The 20,653-nt window shown below is 39.4% G+C and overlaps 1 protein-coding gene across 1 annotated transcript in view; it reads right to left on the reverse strand.

Moving 5' to 3' along the window:
* Positions 1-312: 312 nt before the first annotated feature.
* Positions 313-20,653, reverse strand: part of RIT2 (Ras like without CAAX 2) — a 172,188-nt gene continuing 151,847 nt past the window's right edge. The window contains exon 5 of the mRNA XM_027671698.1: positions 313-1,941. Within this exon, the coding sequence (XP_027527499.1) occupies positions 1,714-1,941 (228 nt within the window). The 3' untranslated portion in view covers positions 313-1,713. The remainder of the gene's footprint in view (positions 1,942-20,653) is intronic.

Raw genomic sequence — 20,653 nt, forward strand, 5'->3', positions numbered from 1 at the left:
TCCTCTGAAACAATCTTTCTGAAGTGGAAATATAGCCACATATTATCTAACTATGTACAGCAATGAAGAATTTTTGACAGGTCAAAAAATATCACTGGATTCCCTTGGAAGGAAGGGAAGGTAAAGAACAAAACATCAGAAATTAATAATCAGAAATTATTAATAACTATTATATATTTAATAACTGAAATTCTTCATGAAAACATAACTTTTTCAGTTTTAACAGAGAAAAACAAATGCCCCCCCGAACCATGCAAAATATAACTAATTGAAGCCCTGCAAAATAGTGAGAGAAGAGTGAAAAAATGAATATTTACCAATATATAATTTAATTATATCAATTATCACTCCAGAACATACACAAATGACATTGACTACTAGTATGGTTTCATGGAAATCTCAATCTTTATTTTTGACAAAACTTATGCATGTTTTATTTGTAAGATTTATAAATAGCAACAATATTAAAAGAAGTCTGGGGGAACAAAAAGAAAAAAAAAGGTTTGTGTGAATATACTGTACTTCATGCCAGCTTTAAAAAGGAATATTCAAAAGACCTGTCCAACTGATTGATCAAGTGATTCGGCTGGATGGTCAAGGACTGTGAACAATGGTGAGTGGTCTGATGCAATTCTTTTAAGTTGAGGGCTGGATACTACATGGACAGATGCTGTTACATGCTGGGACAGAGCTACACTGCTCTAGGGAGGGCTCTGGGAAGCATCAGACAAACAGTGCATTTGTTTGCTCCTTGCTGGAACAGGGAAGTGTGGCTGATGGTGGCACACTGGTACAGGTTACTCAGAGAAGTGGTGAGTGTCCCACCCCTGGAAACATCCAAGGTCAGGTTGAACAGGGCTTTGAGCAACCTGATCTAGTGGAGGATATCCCTGCTCAGTGCAGCAGTTTGGAGTAGGTGACCTTTAAAAATTCCCTTCCAACATAGACTATTCTATTATTTTAATGCACTGAATGTCTGTAGGACATGGCTCCTCTGCTACCAAGCCCTGGTGAGTGAAGATCACAGGAGACAGAGCAGTATCCCTGCAGCCTCTGGACAGCTGGTGCACGGCTCGTACTCTGCTTGCAAAACCTTTCCTGCTAACTGGAAAGGACACAATGAGGACAGGGCACCACAGGGTCAAAATTATGAGTCCCCAGCATTCCCTTTGGGCCTCATTCACGCACACATTTGCACACAGGCACATGCTTGCAGGCTGAGCACAGTCTAACCCTAAACTCACATGTGAATGTAAAGCTGGAGATCAAATCTGAAAGTCCTTAAACAGTCAAAATGCCCATTGAAATCTATGTTATTCATTCCTGGGACATTGAAATTATCCATTCATGCAGAGAGGAGGCAATAAGTTCATCTATTGTCCTAGAGCTGGTAGAAGCTGGTTCTGCTTTGGATGCTGGTGTAACTCGTAGCATTTGAAGACCAGCCGAGGAACACACATTAAAAAACACAGTATTTTATCCATTTGGACTTGCAGAAAAGGGATGAGAGGGTATGTTAAATGACTTTACCTATAGTACAGAAGAGCCACAGGGCAACCATGAATTGGTCCCTCAAGGAGCTGCTCCTGCATGAGGGCTGAAGGGAAGGAACTCCAGAACCTGCTCTGGAAGATGCTGTCCCAGTGCTGCCTTTTAGAGCAATTACAGGTTACTGTGGTCAGCTCCTGAGGGGTGGCTCCAGGAGAATTGCCATCAGGTTGTATTTTCCTTTTTTTTCTTCAGGGATCCTTTCAGTTTCTTCCACAGGCTATCCTTCCCCTTCATCTTCTTCTCTACCATGGGCAGTGAGGACTCTTTCCTTCGGATTTCCCTCACTAGTCCATGAAAGACATCATCAATGTAGAAGCGGAGCGCAGCTGAAGTCTCAAAAAATGAGCAGGAGTATTCTCTGGCTAAACTCATTCCTTCTTCAGTTGAGACCTACAAAGAAAAGAAAAGTCCATAAATATACCTTAATGCACGAAGCATTAATCAGCATGAGACCATTACAATATATATAATCTGAATTTTTTGACCCAGCAAATCACTGACCTTTAATTTTACAGGAGAATAACCTAACGGCACCCAACAGAGAAGATTCAAAGGTGAAAGGATCAGATTGAATTCATGAGATATTTGAATAGAGCAGTCTGGTAGTATTCATGTGCTCAGGTATATCATGTCCCCAATTCTTATGGATCGTTTTTTCCATGCATTTCCTCTCTTTAGTGCAGTAATCCTGTAGTTTGGCAGTGCTAGTACCTTTATTCTATAGCTGGAATGGATAACAAGGAAGACTTACACAGAATTAAGGCCCTAGAAAATCCTTGTTCAACATTAACCTAATCCTGGAGGCAACTTGACTCTTTAAGCACACCAACCTTCACACCTTAATATTTTTCAGTCACATTAATTTTTGAGCGTGTCTTTGAGTGTTTTGGTCTTGATAGGCCTGTAATCCTATCACTGAGCTCATACCTGAGCTGTATGAAGATCCAAAATCTATTTGTTTTTCAGCTCATGTTTCCTAAGTGGCCTCATTCTCAGAGAAAATGTGGGAAATGCGTCTTTGCATTTTTAGGAATTGTAAGGGGAGGAATCACCATGAGGCTGGAGGAAAGGAAGTTCATTTAACTTGCCTGAATTTTGAAACAGGGATCTTATTCCTAAAATTTTCATGTTGGTTACCTCTTGGCATTTGCCCTGCCAGCCTGCTAAATCAATGTTCTGATTAGTGTGTGGTTCAAATAGAGCTCAAATGCTTTTCATAAGGACTGCCAGTGCCCATCACTTAAGATACTTTTTACACTTTGGGAGTTCATCCAATACCATGCAAGTCCACAGAAAAACACAGAGCAAAGTCTATGAGCTTTTTGAATGTGAAGCCAGCTTCCCAGCCAACAGACCAACCTTAATTTTCAGTGTTTGAACATAAATATGAATAAATGAACTGTATGAATGACGTATATGGTGTATATTTAAATTCTAGGTCAGAAATCCCAGCCTTTGTTTTTATTTGCATTTGAATATCATGATTTATTCAAGTAACTTTCCAAACATCCTCATAAAAAGTCAAAACAGTACTTTGAGACAGCTTTGTGAAAGGCTACATAATAGGGTCTGAAAAGTCGCAATTGCTACTGTCTGTCACAAGACTCATCTTGGTGCTTTTTTTCTTTTTTCTTTTTCTTTTTTCTTTTTTTGTATGTGTGGGGCAGGTTTTTTTGTTTTGTTTTGTTTTGTTTTGTTTTGCTTAGTTTTGTTTTGTTTTTCTTATTTCTACCTTCATTGCACCCAAAGTGCCATTTATATTTATCAGGGAAATAAATCCCTATGACTCAAGATGCAAACACACTGTCTCATACCTATCATAAGGAAAATGACCTTTATGACGAAATAATGACCTCACCCCATTGCATTTATTCTGTCTATCTGTAAAGCTGGACATGGTGAGAAACAGGATTTGGCATGAAACAGCAAATCAGCTCATTCCAGCCTGAGGGTAAATCTGCAACAAGCATGTACCTGCATAACACAGACCACAGAACTCCCCACTGTCACCTTCACATGAGGTCACAAACTTTGTGACATTAGTAAGGATCATTCCTCTGTGCTGCAGGTATAATCTTAATTTAATTAAGAATATTGTGAGGGTAAGTGGGGAGGCTGTATGCCAACCTGAATAATATTTACTGACACAATGAAAGATAGTTACTGCTTTCCAACTGCTATAATTGCCAACCTTTAGCAAAAGGCGATGGGTAACAATATGGTCTTTGTTTTTCTCTGGGCAGCTGTGTAAGCAGAATGCATGATTCAATATGTCTATTGGGCACCATTGAGGAATTGATTGTCTGAATAGAAGACTATTTTGGTTTATTTTGGACTTTATAATGATTTTTTTCCTTGCTACGCCTTGTTTGAACTGAAGGGAGAATTATTTTTTTATTTTATTTTGTTAAAGATGCTGCAGTTCTGAGCAAATGATTACACAGAGCTGCAGTGTCGATGAAGATTTCATACATTCATTACCTAAAAGGAAGAAAAAATTCTACATAAATTGAAACATCCTTCTGTTAAAAAAATGTTAAGGTTGTGAAGATAATTAGGGTACAAGCATAATAACACTCAAGTATAAAAATTGCCCTCTTGCTCTGTGATTTGCCAGTCATTACCTATCTAGCTACTCCTTTGTTCCATTCTCTTTTTCTCCCCCTTTTTTATTTGTCTTTTCTAGGATCGAAACTATATTTTCTCCCCCCTGCAAGGAAGAACAACTGCAGGGAAGACACACTATGCTCTGTAATGAAACAAGACTGCTAAGGGCTGTGAGAAATGGGGAATACTCAGGAGAATTAAATCGTGCAGGAAAATCTTCCTCCCAGTCTCTGTGTGGCTGGAGGTTTGCAGCTTGGGTAGATTTGGCTGTGTTTCTACAAAAAGCAACAAAAGTTTGGTTTTGGACTCCACTTTCCTGCCAAATTACAGAGACAACATTAAAATTATTAATGGCGATAGTTAATTTCAAAGCAAGGTATTTTTCTTAGATCTTGCCCTCAGGAACTGATTAACTGCTTCGGTGAAATTTTACGAGCTAATTCAGCATGAGGAGGACACCTGGCACAAACAATTTCAGGACAATTAGCTGATGTTTTTCAGCTTCAAGGCTGAAAACGTAATTTTTTGAAATATAATGGTGTAATAATTGCCATTACTGCTTCCAGCACCAATGAATGTAGCTATAGTAGCTTAATTAATCTGTTTGCTGAAGAACCTGTAAATATAAAGAGATGTCTAGAGGAAAAATACACGTTTTTCTTTCAGTTCATAATTCGGTCAAGAGGCCAGACACCCATGGAATGAGAAACAGGGGATGAAGCCCTTGATAAGGTGACTGACGCCCGCATAATTCCAGGGATTTACCTTGTCCCCATCTTATTGTAAGAAGAGAAACTATATCATAGAAATCCATCCCAGATCTGCACAGCCCAGGGACTTGTTGACAAATTGCAGTTCTGAGGGTCTGTATCAGTGGCAGATATGATCTGTCAGCATGACACGGACAGACAGGTCATGGACCGAGGTCATTCTATTGAATATATATCTGGGAAGCAGAGCTTTATATCTCTTCTTTAGAGTAACCCCCTTTGATTGAATCTGGCATTGTTTCCAAGAGTATAATTCTGGTTATATTGATTCCAATTTAGCTCGTTTTTGTGCTGGTAAACCTTAGGAAGGCAAGGAAGGTGGAAGACTGGTGTAGTGAATATAATGAAAAATGAAAATTTAAGAGCTGGCAGAGGATTCCCAATTTGATTCAAACTTTTAAAAGCTGTGATAGTCTGGGCGGGGTTTGGATCATGACTTACGGAAGAAGGTCATAAAGCTTGCAGGACAACCAAAGAGCATTGTCCCTTTAGGACAAGTTCATGAAATGAAACATCATGAACATGATGTTTCACCCGGGAAAAGAGTCTTCTCAGGTCTGTCCTGCAAAGTGCATGATTCTGAGTGTCCATTTGTACACAGGTGAGCCGGGAGGGAAGATACACCTGTGACAACATATAACTCTGAATCATGTCTAGTAAAGATATACCTGTTACAATAGCACATGGAACCACAGGCTGAACTTGGGAGTTTTCCATCTCTGGATAGCTGAGAGCAGCTAGAACACAGCACAGCCTCCTCCTCAGAGGAAGTATTTCATGAGCTACAAACCACATTACATAGCATTAAGATTCCGTCTGTGGCTTTTGCAAACCTTCCTTGGAAAATTGCAAGTGAGATTAAACGCGATGCTGACAGCCTGTGAAAGCCATGATGGATGAGCTGCCATCTTTAAGACAGCCAGTTCCCCTCTAAGGTCAACTCCTGCACAAAACCACCTGGGCTGGGTGGTGGGTGGGGAGACACTGGCAATCATTGACCCCCGTGGGGAGAGCATAAAAATACCTGAATACCTGTATCTGAGAAGGAAAGCGCAAAGAAACCAAACAGATCAATAGTCTGCTTCTGCCCTTGGACTGCCATTTGCTGGAAAATCTCCATCAGGATCACACTCTTTTTGTACTCAGCAGAGGATCCCAAAGCAGATTTCATTCATGGGGGTTGTGTTAGCAGAGTCAAAAACATCATCTTGAGTGAGTTAGTGGTGGTCTTCAGGTAGGAGAGAAATGCATTTCCTCTTGTGCATCTCATCCCTGCAACAGTGTGTTCTACTTGAGGTGGCTTTTGCAGTTTTTCTCTTGTGACTGGGATGTACAGCTTGCCGTGGAGAGATCTGGAGACTGCAGGTGGAATGTTGTGGAGTGCTAAGGGTTGCAAAAATTCTCCTAATTTTTTACTACAGTCTCCTACCCTGACAGTCAACATTAAAATTATTTAATTTTGGATAATTATATATCCAAAATCCTTGATCTATAATTTTTTTTTATTATTTCTTTTTCCTGAAAGCCCATGGTCTTTACCACAGACAGAAAAGTAAACGTTGCTCAACAGAGTGCTCATCTAAATCCCACTGAGGCTAAAAGGAGGAATTCCAGTTGGTTTTGATAGTGCTTTGCATTTTTGAAAGGCAATAATTTATGAGAATTGTATGCAAAAGATAACTGTTTAAGAGCATAGGAAGGGAAGTAGCATATTGAGCGGCCTTGTTTCCAGCACAGTAAATAATAAAAGGAGCAGGATAAGCCATGAGTACTCTGAATAATGTCCTGGAAAGATCCATGCCCTTTCCTTTCATCTCTGGTGGATTTTTTTCTGTTTCTAAACAAGTCCTACTCCAGAAAAAAATAACCAGATACCAGATTGTGTATTAGCACCTGGATATCAGTTTAGAGACAGGCAAGCAATCAAGAAGAGTGTGCGTATATGTTTAGGACTCTTCCCATTACAGCCCATTCTCTCAGCATGTCAGGACAAATATAATAAGCTTTTGGTAGAGGTGTAAATCCATAATATTAGAGGAAAAACTGTGGAGATCAAAAGTATTCATAATTTTCTCAGTCTCTAATAAGTAAACTTGGTGAAAGAAAAAGAGGAAAGTAATATGTGTCTAGAAATTGAACACCATCCCGGACGACAAAATAAAAAATAATGGGTGTTGCCGATTTGATATGAACAATAATTTTTTTTAATCCCAACACTGACCACTCAGTTTGTACTTAAGACTCTCCTGCAGAGCAACTGTGAGTTTTCTCATTAAACATAGAATCACAAAATCATTCAGGTTGGAAGAGGCCTCTGCAGTCATCAAGTCCATCCGTTAACCCAGGACTGCCAAACCCACCACTAAACCATGTTCCCAAGTGCTACATCCACATGTTCTTTTAACATTTTCAGGAACAGTGACTCTACTTCTGTCCTGTGCAGCCTGTTCCAGCACCTGAGCATCCTTTCAGTGAAGACATTTTTAGTAATAGCTAATCCAAACCCTCTCTGGTGCAACTTGAGGCCTTTTCCTCCTGCTCTATCACTTGTTACTCTGGAAAAGAGACAGAACTTCACCTCGTTACAACTTCCTTTCAGGTAGCCATAGAGAATATTGATAACAATCAAGACTGACCAATTTTCACTAGTCTCAGTTCATAACTTTATAGCTAAGGTAACAGGAAGAAATCAGGTGGTTCCTGGACAGCCAGCACTGGCAGGTGTCAGAGACCTACCCTGGACAGGAAAAGCTCTTCATTTTGATAGATAGGACTGCGTCCAGCAAAGGCTGAGCTGAATGTTCCTGTGTTGTCACCTGACTTTTTTTAGAGCCAAAGGCTTTCATTGTAAATGTCTGAACTCTGTTCTGAGAAACATGCAGCCCAAACCCCCAACCCAAGAGCAGATCCATTATACCTATGTCATTTTTGACAGTTATTAATTTTTTCCCTTGGACAAGTGTTGTGTCAACAGACATGGTGGCAGAGACTTCCTACAGGCTGGTATAAGGATCTTTCCAAGTGTGAAATGCTATAATTCAGGTCAAAGCTCAAACACTTGGCTATTACGGTAGTGGCTGGAGTTGAAAACATGAGCAGAACCAGATAAAACAGGAAAAATCAATCTTTCTGTCTTCCTGAGACAGGCAACACTGTTGTTATTTGTTCACATAATACATGTCATGAAATATTTTTAAAAAGAAAAATAAAATGTTCCGAGGCCTTTTACTCTTTTTGCTTTCTTCAGATCTTTACACTTATAAACTACCTATCATATTCTTGCCACTGAGTAATGACATTTCTGAAAGAAGGGGAAAAAACAAGATCAACTCAAAATCAACTTGGTCTTAAAAAAATGTTGAAGACTAGAGTTTGTGAAGAACCAGGGTGACCTTTTGTGGCCAGAGATTCAATATGACTCTGTTTCAGTCCAAACAAATGCACAGTAAAAACAAAAGTTAAACAAAAATCCTCATTGTTAAAACCTCCAGTTTCTGTCTCCCTCAACATTAAACATTCTACATTGTTACAGTTTGAAGTTAATTTTGTTGGGAATCATTGTTTGAAGATGTAATGTTAAAACTTTTCTTTCTGCAGACATAAACATTTTAACCATGTATGATTCTGCTCCCGAATTTATACACTGCAGTTACAGATTTGACTTGGCCAGAATTCCACTAGAATTCACAACTAGTTTCCACTGATACAAACCAGCATTTTTCATTGAACCAAACAAGTGCACCTTACTTTTTCCCTCAGTCCCTGGGGAAGCACACCTCTTTTCAGCAGCCAGAGCAGTTAATGAGTAACATGTGCTGCAGAAACGTGGAAGGAGAATTTCATGTCAACACCATTGCTCTTAAATCCATTTGGAACTCTTCAGAAGTAATTAGTTGAACAAACCTCACTTTGACTTCATGGTACGCAATTCTGCAGGCTCAGCTTTGCTGGCTTTCTAGACCAGACAGGATAAAAGCTGACCTAGAATTAATCATTATCTTGAAGGTATTGCAATTAGTTCTGTTCCTCCTTCTCCCATCCCAGAGTTACATGCCTCATAAAAGTTTTTCACGTTTTCCTTCTGGTCTTGCCACTCTGCCACTCTCTTTTACTGGTTTCACACTTAAGTATTTTTGGTGACCAGAATGGGACCTAGCATGAATGGCCAGGAGTGTAGGTAGGACTAGCTGGCTGAGATAAGAAGATAAAATTTTACTGTGTGAATTTATACTCTGGAGGGACTGGATGCCATGGAAATAGCACATGGCACAACAATACACATCTCAAGTCCTCAGCTGCTCCAGTCTCTGAAGGAACTCAAATTACAGAGGCTCAGATATTCCTTCCCTTCCCCTCATAACCTGGACTTTGCTTCAGGAAGGAAGGAATGGACAGGAAGGAAAATGTGGGTTTAGCAATGAAGAAAATAATAGGATTGTCTGGTGCTTCTGTGAAGAGCTTTGTGTCTTATTTTTAGGAGATGGAGAGTGGAGTGCATGGGATTGTAAAACTAATTTGCTCATTTTTTTAAAGGGAAACTATTTAATGGTCTTGGTAAAAATTAAATTTCTAGACAAAACCAGGGAGAGTGATCTGTCCAAAATGATGCACTTCTCACCCAGTTAGTCACTATGATGTGACATGGAATGCAGTTTAAAGTCTGTTCTGAGTGAGGAAGAAACATGTTCCCATTTGGTCCAAAGGAACTGCAAATTGTTGGGGGTTGTGAGAGTTATCTGATGAACCATCAGTGATCACTTGTTCTTACGCACTTCACTACTGACCACTGCTAGATTAGATGAACAGACATTTTCTCTGACTGCTAGAGCAATTTCTGCACTCTTTCAGGAAAACTCTAAGCTAATACTAGCTATTTTGTTAAATAAGTCTGTCTCATGATTTTTTCATATGAAAAACTCTAGATTCAATGCTAATTCACACTTGAATAATTTCTGGAGATTTTTAGCATCTTTTGTGATGCAGATTACTGCTCAGAACTAATATCTGTCCAGTCTTTCTCCCCTTTTTGGAATTTTATTATTTTCCCCCACTTTGGATCCACAATATTCTTGCAACACAGGATCTGTTCCTCCATGTAATTTCATTCCTGCTTTGGGCAAATGTTTGGAATAAAAAGAAACATCCTCTAGTTGCAAAGCAAGCAAAGCACATGTTATGGTCTATTGTTCCCTGTTTGTGATAATGCTACTTCATTGTTTCACAGGTATAATGTTAAATAACTAATGAACATCTCATTTCATATAAGAATCACTATGAAATCAGGGTGCTGTCTGCAGCTTAGACATTGAAGCAGTTCTTCTTCACTACGAACTGCGCTCCTTTGACTTTATCTTGTCAAAAGCAAGACTGATGAGTGGGTTAAAGCATCTTTACATCAGGAAATGTTTCTGGAGAGATGGCCTCAGGATCTGACTGAATTGGATACTCAAAGCCACATGATCCTGCATCAGTCAGCAATAGCTCTGGGTCTAATTTGGAGAGAATGTGGAAGTGTTAAATCTTTAGCATCAGTCTTCAAGATGAATAAGTTCAGGTCAATTGCTCAAAGCATTTTTCAGAGATCTGACAATTTTCTAAATTGTCCATCATCTTTAAAGGTTCTTTGATTGCAACGCTCAGCTGAAGACATAGATGGCCATAAGATGGCTGCAAATCAGACGTTCCTACATCAGTTTCACTTGGACATCTGTTGGAGGAGATCAGGCTTTTGTAAGGGGAAAAAAACTTTAGGAATTGCAGTTTTATGTTCACAGGAAAGGAGATTCTTTTCAATTTTTGTAAGCAACAACGAATAAATAATTTCTTATCTGATATCAGCAGATGGTTATTAAAAAAAAATACATGTAAAAGAAGCTGAAAATGTACATATTAGGCTTCTTTTTAAGCAAGTAGAAAGTTAGTAGTATTGAAATATTGATGTAGTATTGAAGTAGTATAGAACACTTATTTAACACTGCCAGTGATTTCTATTATTTCTTTTATCTATTTGTAGACTTATAGACTTTTATCTATAGACTGGTATAGGCTACTTTCAGCCATCTGTTAGACACTAAATTTCCACTAGTCAATTGAATTTCTTCATCAGAACACAGGCACTAAGCAGACCAAGGACTAAGTAAATAATTTAACTCCCGGTAACATATACAAATCTCCCTGATATTCCATTACTTTGAAGAGGGGAGTAATACAGTCTCTAACAGCAATATTTTGTCCTGAAAACACTCAATTGACATGAGAAGATAAGACAATAAAGCAGGAGACAGTAAGGAGAGAAGATCAAGACTCTGGTTCTATTTTCCTCAGTTACCTGCTGAAGATTGGGAAATGCAGTTCAAGAAATTCAAAAGAAACCACAAAGAAATCTGGAGAGCTAAATACAAAACAAGGAAGAGTCAGAAACAGGTGTGTATTTATTTGTGTATTTTTGCATATATGGCTTCAAACAAGAACTGTAGATGAAGCAAAAAAACACCCCACAATGCAACAAAAATATTAGTTCACAGACCTGAAATAATCTTTTTAACCAAAGTAACCAAATGCTTTTGTCTAGTTAATTGTCTCATTTTCAGATATATGAACAGATTACTAGAATTAAGCTTTGAAAGTTCTGTTTTGCTTCAGCTGAATATGAGTTTCCAACACTGAAATTAAAAGGCTAGCAAAAAAAATGTTCCAAATGCAGCAAATAGTGTTGTTTGTTCTGACACCACACGTTTCACACCACGTGGAGTACAGCACACATATATCACCTGGTGTATGGTTTTCACATCTAAACATACTCCCAGACTCAGATTGCAGGCAGACAGGCTACACCATCATAAGTTTCTGGCAGTGAAAAGAAAATTGCAAGAAATCTCTCCTTCCTCCTTACATCTTCATGCAATAGTCGTCTGCTGGGATGCAGGGATTCTGTCCAGGCTGCTATAGTGAATGTTCAACAGAAGGGAAGCAGAGGAAGAATTTATGATGTATTTATAAAGTTTTGGACTGCAATGGAATTTCTTTTTTCAGAAGTCATTTCCTGAAGTAAGCACATGTTGAAAAATATGAGGTATCAAAGTGTCTTATGCACAATATAAAGAATAATTTTTCACCTTTTCATCTTCTACCTTTTTATCTTGAGTTGTTTTTTAGAGAAAAAGTTACTGGATGAAATGAGAAGAGGATGTTATGTCAGAAAATGGGAGTGGTGAACTGTTGTGTTTGTTTTTTCCGGAACATGTAATTAATTTTGAGGGTTTAGTAATGTTGAAGTTTATTAAAAAGGTTTGTCAAACAATCTCATTACAGGAAATATTGCAGAGTATCTCTATCAAACTAATGACATTGATCTTCCCCATGTCAATATTAATTCAGGCAAAATATTACACTTTCGCAGAATACGAATTGATTGAAAATGTCATGGGAGCTTTATGGAAACTTCCTTTTCATCTCCTTTCTGACGTGACGAAAGGAGAGGTCTTCTCTTCTTTGTCGCAGGAATATTGGAAGTGAGAGGCCCATGACACAGGAACCTTAAAAGAGGAGTGACAGCTGTATAAGAAGCACCCATTTGGCTCCATCATGTGATGTGATCCACCACCATGGACAATGCATAATGGAAACTTGAGTCTGAAGAACAGTGTATGAAGGGGATAACAATGAGAAATGAATGTGTGGAGGGAGAAAAATTAAAAATCCTAAATGGCCAGTGGGTAGGAAGAGCTGTAGGAAGACATTTAGCTAATTAGACATAACAAGCTCTCTTATTGCCTGCTAACCTTGCTCAAATTACCCCGCTTTTACTGCAGGCTAAGAACATGGACTTGGATGGTTTCCATGGTAACCTGTTCATATATTTCTGGTTAACTTGTCCTGTTGGCAAGCTCCTTGTTTGGGGAGCACTTTCTTTGGATAACCCTTCCATGTTTGCTGCCCATGGGCTTTGGTTTGTAATCAGAAGACTGAACACCTTAAAGTAAGCAAAGTGAGAACTAACAGCTGGCAGAATCTTAACTTTTTGTAATATAACCCTAAACTTTCTGCCCTACATCCCCAAGACATGTTGGATACTTTACTAACAGAAACTTAATCAATGGTGATGCTCGAGGGTGTAATCAGAAGGGGTTTTTTTCTATAATTTTTATTTTTTTTTACTGAAGCCAAAAAGGGATGCCTCTTCTTATTTTTGCCACAAAGAAAAGGATACAGTAAAGAGAGAAGAGAGAAGCAGAAGAGTGAAGGTGGAAGGATGGCAGAGGGGAGAAAGACAGATTATATCTTTATCATGCTAGCTTGGGGGTTGAATGAGTAAACAGACTCTTAACAAACAGAATGGAAGAAATCCCTTGCCAGAAGCATCTGTTTAACCTCTTCTATCCATGATGTATCCTTCCAATTATGCAGATACTCTTGATGTATAAAAGCTGATGTATTAATATACCCTGTGAGCTCAAATCATGATTATAACTCATATTCTTATCCAGAGCTATAGACTTTTCTGTCCACCACTGATAAAGCTGCAGCTCAGTTTACCCAGCAGCATGTGTGAAAGTGCATCTACACACACAAACACACGTACACAGCAAACACTGCTGGGACCAGGTCGAGCCTCTCCAATGCACCTGGCATAAAGTTTGGCCTTACAGCAAAACTTGGATGTGGGTGCTGACAAAATACTGCTCTAAAGAGTCCCTTCAGTACTGGGAGGCAGTCAACGTCAGCTCCTCTGCAGTTTAGAAATGGTTTCTGACATTTATTTATTTGCTGTGTTTCAGTCAGATAACTCAGTGGAACCTGCGGTCTGGCCAGACCTTGGAAACGGCCAAAGTGAAAAGGTGAAAATACAGCACGTGCAGTATAGATACCACAGGCTGGGTTGTCCGGTCTTTTCTAAAGGTTTTCAGAATATTTTAGAGGACAAAAGTGGTGTGTCATAACCTTGGGGATAAGCAACCAGGTGGACTGCTGCTTCTGACTCCCTCCAGACAAAAGATTATAAACAACAGAAAAGATTGAAAATGAAGGACAGGAAACAGATAACACATAACTTATGATAAATACATTAATAACACTGTGTGGGGAAATAATACATTAAAACATGAAGAGTATTAAGGGCTGGGGAGAAGAAAGGTATTGTTTCTCAAGGTATGGTTTCTCAGGGGTAACCTATCTGGCTCATTAAACATTAACACTATTTTTTCACTGGTAGTGACAGTGGCTGGTATGTAAATCTGGAACTTTTGCAGGTTGACATCCATTCCTGAATGAGCAACACCACAGCTCAGATTGTGGAGTGGAATTCACAGGGTCATCATGGAACAGTTTGGATCAGAAAGGACCTCAAAGACCATATCATTCAACCCCCCTCCCATGGGTATGGACACCTTCCACTAGACCAGGTTACTCAGAGCCCTATCCAGCCTGTCCTTGAACATTTTCAGGGGTGGGGCAGCCAGAGTTTCTCAGGGCATTCAGCAGCTCCACATCCTTCTTATGCTGGGACCCCCAGAGCTGGATACAGTTCACTGGATGGCTTCTTCCCAGAGTGAAATAGAGGGGGAGAATCACCTTCTTCAACCCTCTGACCACACCACTTTCTGGGCTACCAGCACACGTGAAGCTTCTTATAAATCAACACCCCCAAGTCCTTCTCCACAGGGGTTTTCTTAATCCATTCTCTGCCCAGCCTGTACTTGTGCTTAGGATGGCCCCAACCCAAGTGCAGAACCTTGTACTTGGCCTTGTTAAACTTCACGAGGTTCACACAGGACCATCTCTCAAGTCTTTCCAGATCCCCCTGGATGGCCCATCCCTTCCCTCCAGTATGTGACTGCACCACAGAGCTCAGTATCACTGGCAAACTTGAAACATCCTTACCCATCTACATAGCTATAACAGTGACAAAGGCAGAAAACAACTAATTTGATTTCTCCCAGGAAGATTGCTTACTATTTCCTAATGGCTATTTTTTATTTTTTTAAATACATAAATAAGTCTGCATTTGGGGGAATAAAATTGCTGGTACTAAAAGCAACAGCTGGTGAAAAACAGTAAGTGCTTAACGCCTCAGCAGTTACTGTCACTAGCAATTCAGGACATGTTATCACCCCATTATTTTTTTACCTGTAGAAATAAAATAAGTGTTATTAAATGCTTTAGGAAACGACAACTGCCTGTGGTAAAGTTTCGTTGTGTGAGATGGGAGGAATATTAATAAGGGGATAGGTATGATATCTTTGAGAAAAAAATGTGGAAAAGCAAATGTAGATCCCATGTCAGAAAGAAGAGGCAGTTGCTATGGTTGACACAAATTTTTCAAGGTGAGATTAAATATTTTCTACTGGAAGCTGTATAGAAATCAGAGAATCTCTCTAGGTTATCTAGTGTAAACTTCTACTCATAATGGGTCCACCTGGAGCAGATCACTCAAGACATATTCAGCCGAGTTTTGAACACCTGCAAGGAAGGAAATCTCCCAGCCTTTCTGGGTGCTTCTTCCACTGTTTGACCACTCTCACAGTGAAAAAAACCCCAAACCCCTCAAAATTGCACATTTTCTTGTGTTGCAAATGTGTGGGGTTTTTTTAATTTCTTCTTGTCGTTTCACTGTGTATCTCCAACAAATATCTGTTTTTGTCTTCATTCTAAGATGAAGGTGATTCCCTTCAATTCATCAGGCTCAACAAATGCACAAGCTCAGGTATCTCAACCTCTTCCATTATTCTTTTGTGTTCCAACCCCAAGACAATCGTGGAGATTTCTGCTGAACTCGTTCCAGTGCATCAAGGTATTTCTTGTACTGTAAAGTCCTAAACAGACATAGTACTACAGATACATTCCCACAAATGCTGAATAAATGTCTAAGGATCGCTTCCTCAGACCTGCTGACTAAAATTTTACTAATACCACCCAGAAGCACCTGATCACCTTTGTTGTAAGGGGACATAGGGGTTCATGGTCAGTTCAGCCACCAGGACTTTCAAGTCCTCTTCTGCAAAGTTGTCTTCTCTGCTGCAGTGCTCAAGGGATACTTCTGCATGATGGTGTCCATCCCAGTTGCATACTTAGCATTTGCTTTTGCTGAATTTGGTGCAGCTCCTGTCGGACCATTTCTCCAGTCTGACAACGTCCTCTTGTTTATATTCCTTTTTACATTCTACCCACCAGTGCATCAACCACCCCTCTCAGTTAGGTCCCACTTATGAAGGTATTTCCCATCTCAGCATTCAGTTGTTAATATTCATATTCAAAATACTGCCTTGAAATTGACCTCTGAGGAATGCCACCAGTAATTCACTGCTACCTGGACTTTCTACTGCTTATCACAACCCTCTCAGAATGGTCATCCATCTAAGTAATTCCCATCCACCTTTAGTCTACCCTTCCAAACCCTACCTCACCTGTTTGGCTGCAAGGACACTGTGTGAGACTGAGTTGAAAGCCTTGTCAGAGTTCAAGGTAAACATAATCCACGTCTTTCATCTGCAGAGTCACTTGTCTGAAGACCATCACAGAACTCAGCTTCTCAGGCATGATTTACCCTTGGTAAATCCATGCCAGCTATTCCCAGGCACTTTCTTATCCATCATGTGCCTGGACACGGAATTTTGGGAGGGTTGCTTCATAAACACATCATCTATATCTTCCAAAGGCAACTGGTACTGAAAACATTTACCAACATTATTGATTTAGCTTTAAACTGCTTATCTCAGGTAAACTGAGTGTACACTCCCCAGCTGAGCCCTATCACTTCAACCTCACTGAAACTTCTTTCAAGGTTGCTCAAAGAATGTACATGAAAAGGTAGCTGATGAGTCAAGATGAACATAACAAGAGATAACACTGTCCCATGTAAGTAAACAGGTAGAATTTTTTTAAAATTAAAACCCTTGGGTCATAACTTGAATTTTTCCCCCGATAGACTTCTGCTTTACCTCTTTCTGGAATTTTTTTTTTGTTTGTTTGCTTTTCTCACCATTTTTCATGGTTGAAAAGCTTGACTAGCTACTTTCAACCCTTTTTCTTAATAGTATTTTATCAAAAAGAGCGCAAATCCAAAGTAGACCACATATTATCAAGGAGGACAGGCCTCGGTAATATGAAAGAGAAGGCCTCACAACCTGAGACAATGAAAAAGAGAAGCACACAACTTTTGTACCATACGGGTATGAGTAAATAAAGTAAAATTACCAAATGGAAATGGAAAAATTTCTGCTGCATCTCAGTTCAGACCCTAAAGAAACAGTCTGATAACAAGCAGCCATCCGTCTCTGAACAGGTGTTATACCTGAGTACACCAAATAAAGTTGTAGGAGGAGGGGGGTAGGAAAAGAAGGGAACAGCTTAGACCACAGATGGCTTAAAATGATGCAAGAGAATATTTGGTTTTAATCCAGAATGACTGCACCTTTCCACAGACAGCTCTAGACACTGACACCTACCCATGAAAAAGATGTGGTTTGGTGTTTCTTCCCTATGTAGATGTGACATTTACAACAATGGCTGTTTTTCTCCAGTGTCTCTAGTGAAAGGTGAACTGTTTCGATCTGTACTCAATACTACTTTCATTCCAAAACATACACTGAACTTTGCACTCCATAATCTGATGGTGGAACACACTGCAGACTGCAGAAAAGCTGTAGCTAAGGGATCAGTAAACAGCTTAAATGAAAATCACACTACTGCTCATCTGCAATGGGATTTAACAGTTTTCAATTTTTTTGGTCTTCCAGGGATTAGGTGTCTGATGTTGACTCACTTTTTGTTCTTTTATTAGTGTTCTCTGCATTTGTAAGCCAGGTAGTCCTCTGAAATCAATAAGGCTACTCATAGAAAATACAAATATTTAACTCTGCCCATCAGTTGTACAAGTTCTCTGGTCTTGCATAAGGATCTCTGTCCTTTCAGGTTTCTTGAGTACAACTAAAAATAAAAAGTTTTCTGAGCTGGTTATCAGCAGGTTGAATGCACTGATAACAGGAGACTGAGAGATGTATCTCAGTGACATTTCACCTGCCTAAGTGTGCTTGGTCCTTGTGTGAGCACATGGATGGAGAGGAGTGGAGAGGACAGAACAGGACAGGACAGGACAGGAGTGGAGTCCTGGAGCCTCTGTACTGTCAGGAGTTAATCAGTAATCACCACCTAACTTCTAGGCAGAGTATGTTCCTTGCCAGGAAATTCCCATTAGATGTTTTCCCCTCATTGTCCTTTATTTTAAATGGTTCTTCCTCACAATACGTTATGTTCCTTCGCTTCTTATCAGCATATGCATGCACTTTTATCACAACTCTGCTTTCATTTAGGCTGAAGAAATTAAATTGTCTCTAATTTTCCCTGATAGGACCAGCCTGATACATATGCTCTACATCTGTTCCAATTTGAACTTGTCATCATCACCCATAAGCAACTACAGCTAATCTTAACTTATATTTCACTTGTATCTTCTATAATACCTTCAGTGCTTCCATGGCCCTGATAAACAAATCACTTCAAATACCTCTTGAAGTGACATTTATTTTATACACAATTGCATGACGTTTGTAGTTTATAATCACCCTGCAAGCGCCTGATATATCCAGGATTTCTTTCCTGCCTTCTAGCTGATGTGTTATAGCAAACAGCCTTGCTATTAGTCCTTAAGGACACGACCTTGCACTTTTTACAATTGCATTTAATTCCACTTCTATCACTCCTCTGGGTCACACAGCTTTTCCTCTACAATAATCCTGTCTCTTCTAGATAGAAAATGCTTCCACTTTGTGTTATCAGCAAATTGTGTCAGTACGCTCCTGCATTTTTATGCCTGGGTCATTAATGAAAATGTTAAAGATCAGCAAACTGAAGGGTAATACCCAATATTCTTAGGTGGTAGATCCAGTTCTAACTGGTGGGGTCAGAACCAAATCCTCCCTTTTTAAATGTTACTTAAATTTAAGAGTGTGTGTGGTTTTATATGTGTGCAATCCAGCTGTCATAATTTTTTTGCCAGTAAATCACCCTTCTCTGTTGGCCCATCTCAACTAACCCATCTGTTACGGTTGTACAGAACATGGTGGAGAAAAGGCTGATTTATGAAATGCTATTTTTATTAATGTGTGATTATAACTTCCCAGCTACATCGAGTGAAAATAGACTAATGGCATTGCCTTCCATGTGAAAATACTGAGTTGACAGAGACTAAATGCTCGATGGCAAGGAGCCATAAAGCTGTGCTGCTCCAGACACCCCACTCTGTGAACAGCCCTGCATTTGGCTCCCAGCACGATGGGGGACCCTGGTTCATGACCCACACTGGTGGGCAGCACAGCTTTAATTCCAATAATCCAGTGCCTTGAGCTTTCTGTATGAATTAACTGCACAGGCTTGCCATTTTTTGGAGATGGGGATAGAGCAGATGGGGACTTGTACAGGCCAAACTGTTGAAAGTCATTCGTAAGGGGGGGGGGGGATGGAAAGAGGAAAGAAAAAAAAGAAGAGGAAAGAAAAAAAAGGAAAAAAGTGCCATGAAATACAACCCTTTGGTTCGTGTGCTTTGTGTTGCCACCTGCCAACCCCAGGCCTTCTGATCTCCTCTCAGTGAACCGTAGAGGCAGCAGTAGGAAAGATCAGATATACGCTCAGGGCAATCTGTCAGAAACTACTCTGTCACATTCCCCAGCACTAAAACCCACAGAAATAAAATCTATGTGTTTAAGACTCTAACTGCCCCACATATGAGTGAAGCACTCTTTTAACACAGAAAAGAAAGCCCTGAACACAGCTCCTGTCCTGACTTTTTTTTTTTTATTTTTTTTAACATCAGTAAAATATTAGCATTTATTTTTTTTAATCTCCCTAAAGCATCTGTACCGTGTTTGTTTGCCTCTGGCAACACAGTTGTAATGTCATCCTCATGAGACTACACTGAATTCCATTATACAATAAATGATACAAAAAATGGAAGAACAAACCAACAGATAAATCCAACAATTATCATTTAAGTCATTTAAATATATTATTTTTCCATGTTAGACCACACTGTCAGCCATATTTGGGCCATTGTTTGGCTATATTTTGTTTCTGTTAAGAGGTGAGACAGATAAATTGTGTACGTGTTTGGTTTTTTATAAGGTAAGTGCTGAGTTAATTTTTTAAAGGTATATTTAAGTATGCATAGACTGTCCTTGAAGAGACAAAATTTTTTGTTCTATAACACTTCCACGTGCCACACAGAATATGCTGTATAGCACATCTCCTTTCGAGTTCAAAATACTCTATAGACATCCAATTAATTTTATATCAACCTCATAATACTTGTCAAATCCACTGATAAGTATCCAAAGCATATTTGAAATAATTATTAGAGGACTGGATAGAAGAAAATAAAATATATTTTTGATCTATACTGTCATCTTTAAAAAAAAAATTAATTAAGCATTCCAGATGCAGTGGTGACCACCATACAAAAGCACGGTACAATGTTACACATTGTTAACAGATTCCCCATTTTATATTTAGCCTTGGGGGTGGACATCCTATCTACCCTACCACGTTCTAAGGGGGCTGTTTTCTTTTCATTCAAACCTCACTTTACACGGGTCACCCACAGGAACAAACTTGGCATTTCATCTGAGTCTGTGCAATGAAACCACCACGTGCTGGCAGAATTTGGCAGAGCTGGGCAGTTTTTGTTGGAGGGAGTCTAAGCATTATAATAAGGTCAGGGCTGAAATGTACTGGCA

This window comes from Neopelma chrysocephalum, unplaced genomic scaffold (assembly GCF_003984885.1).
Source record: "Neopelma chrysocephalum unplaced genomic scaffold, ASM398488v2 Primary Assembly neopelma1_97116, whole genome shotgun sequence".
Classification (NCBI taxonomy): domain Eukaryota; kingdom Metazoa; phylum Chordata; class Aves; order Passeriformes; family Pipridae; genus Neopelma; species Neopelma chrysocephalum.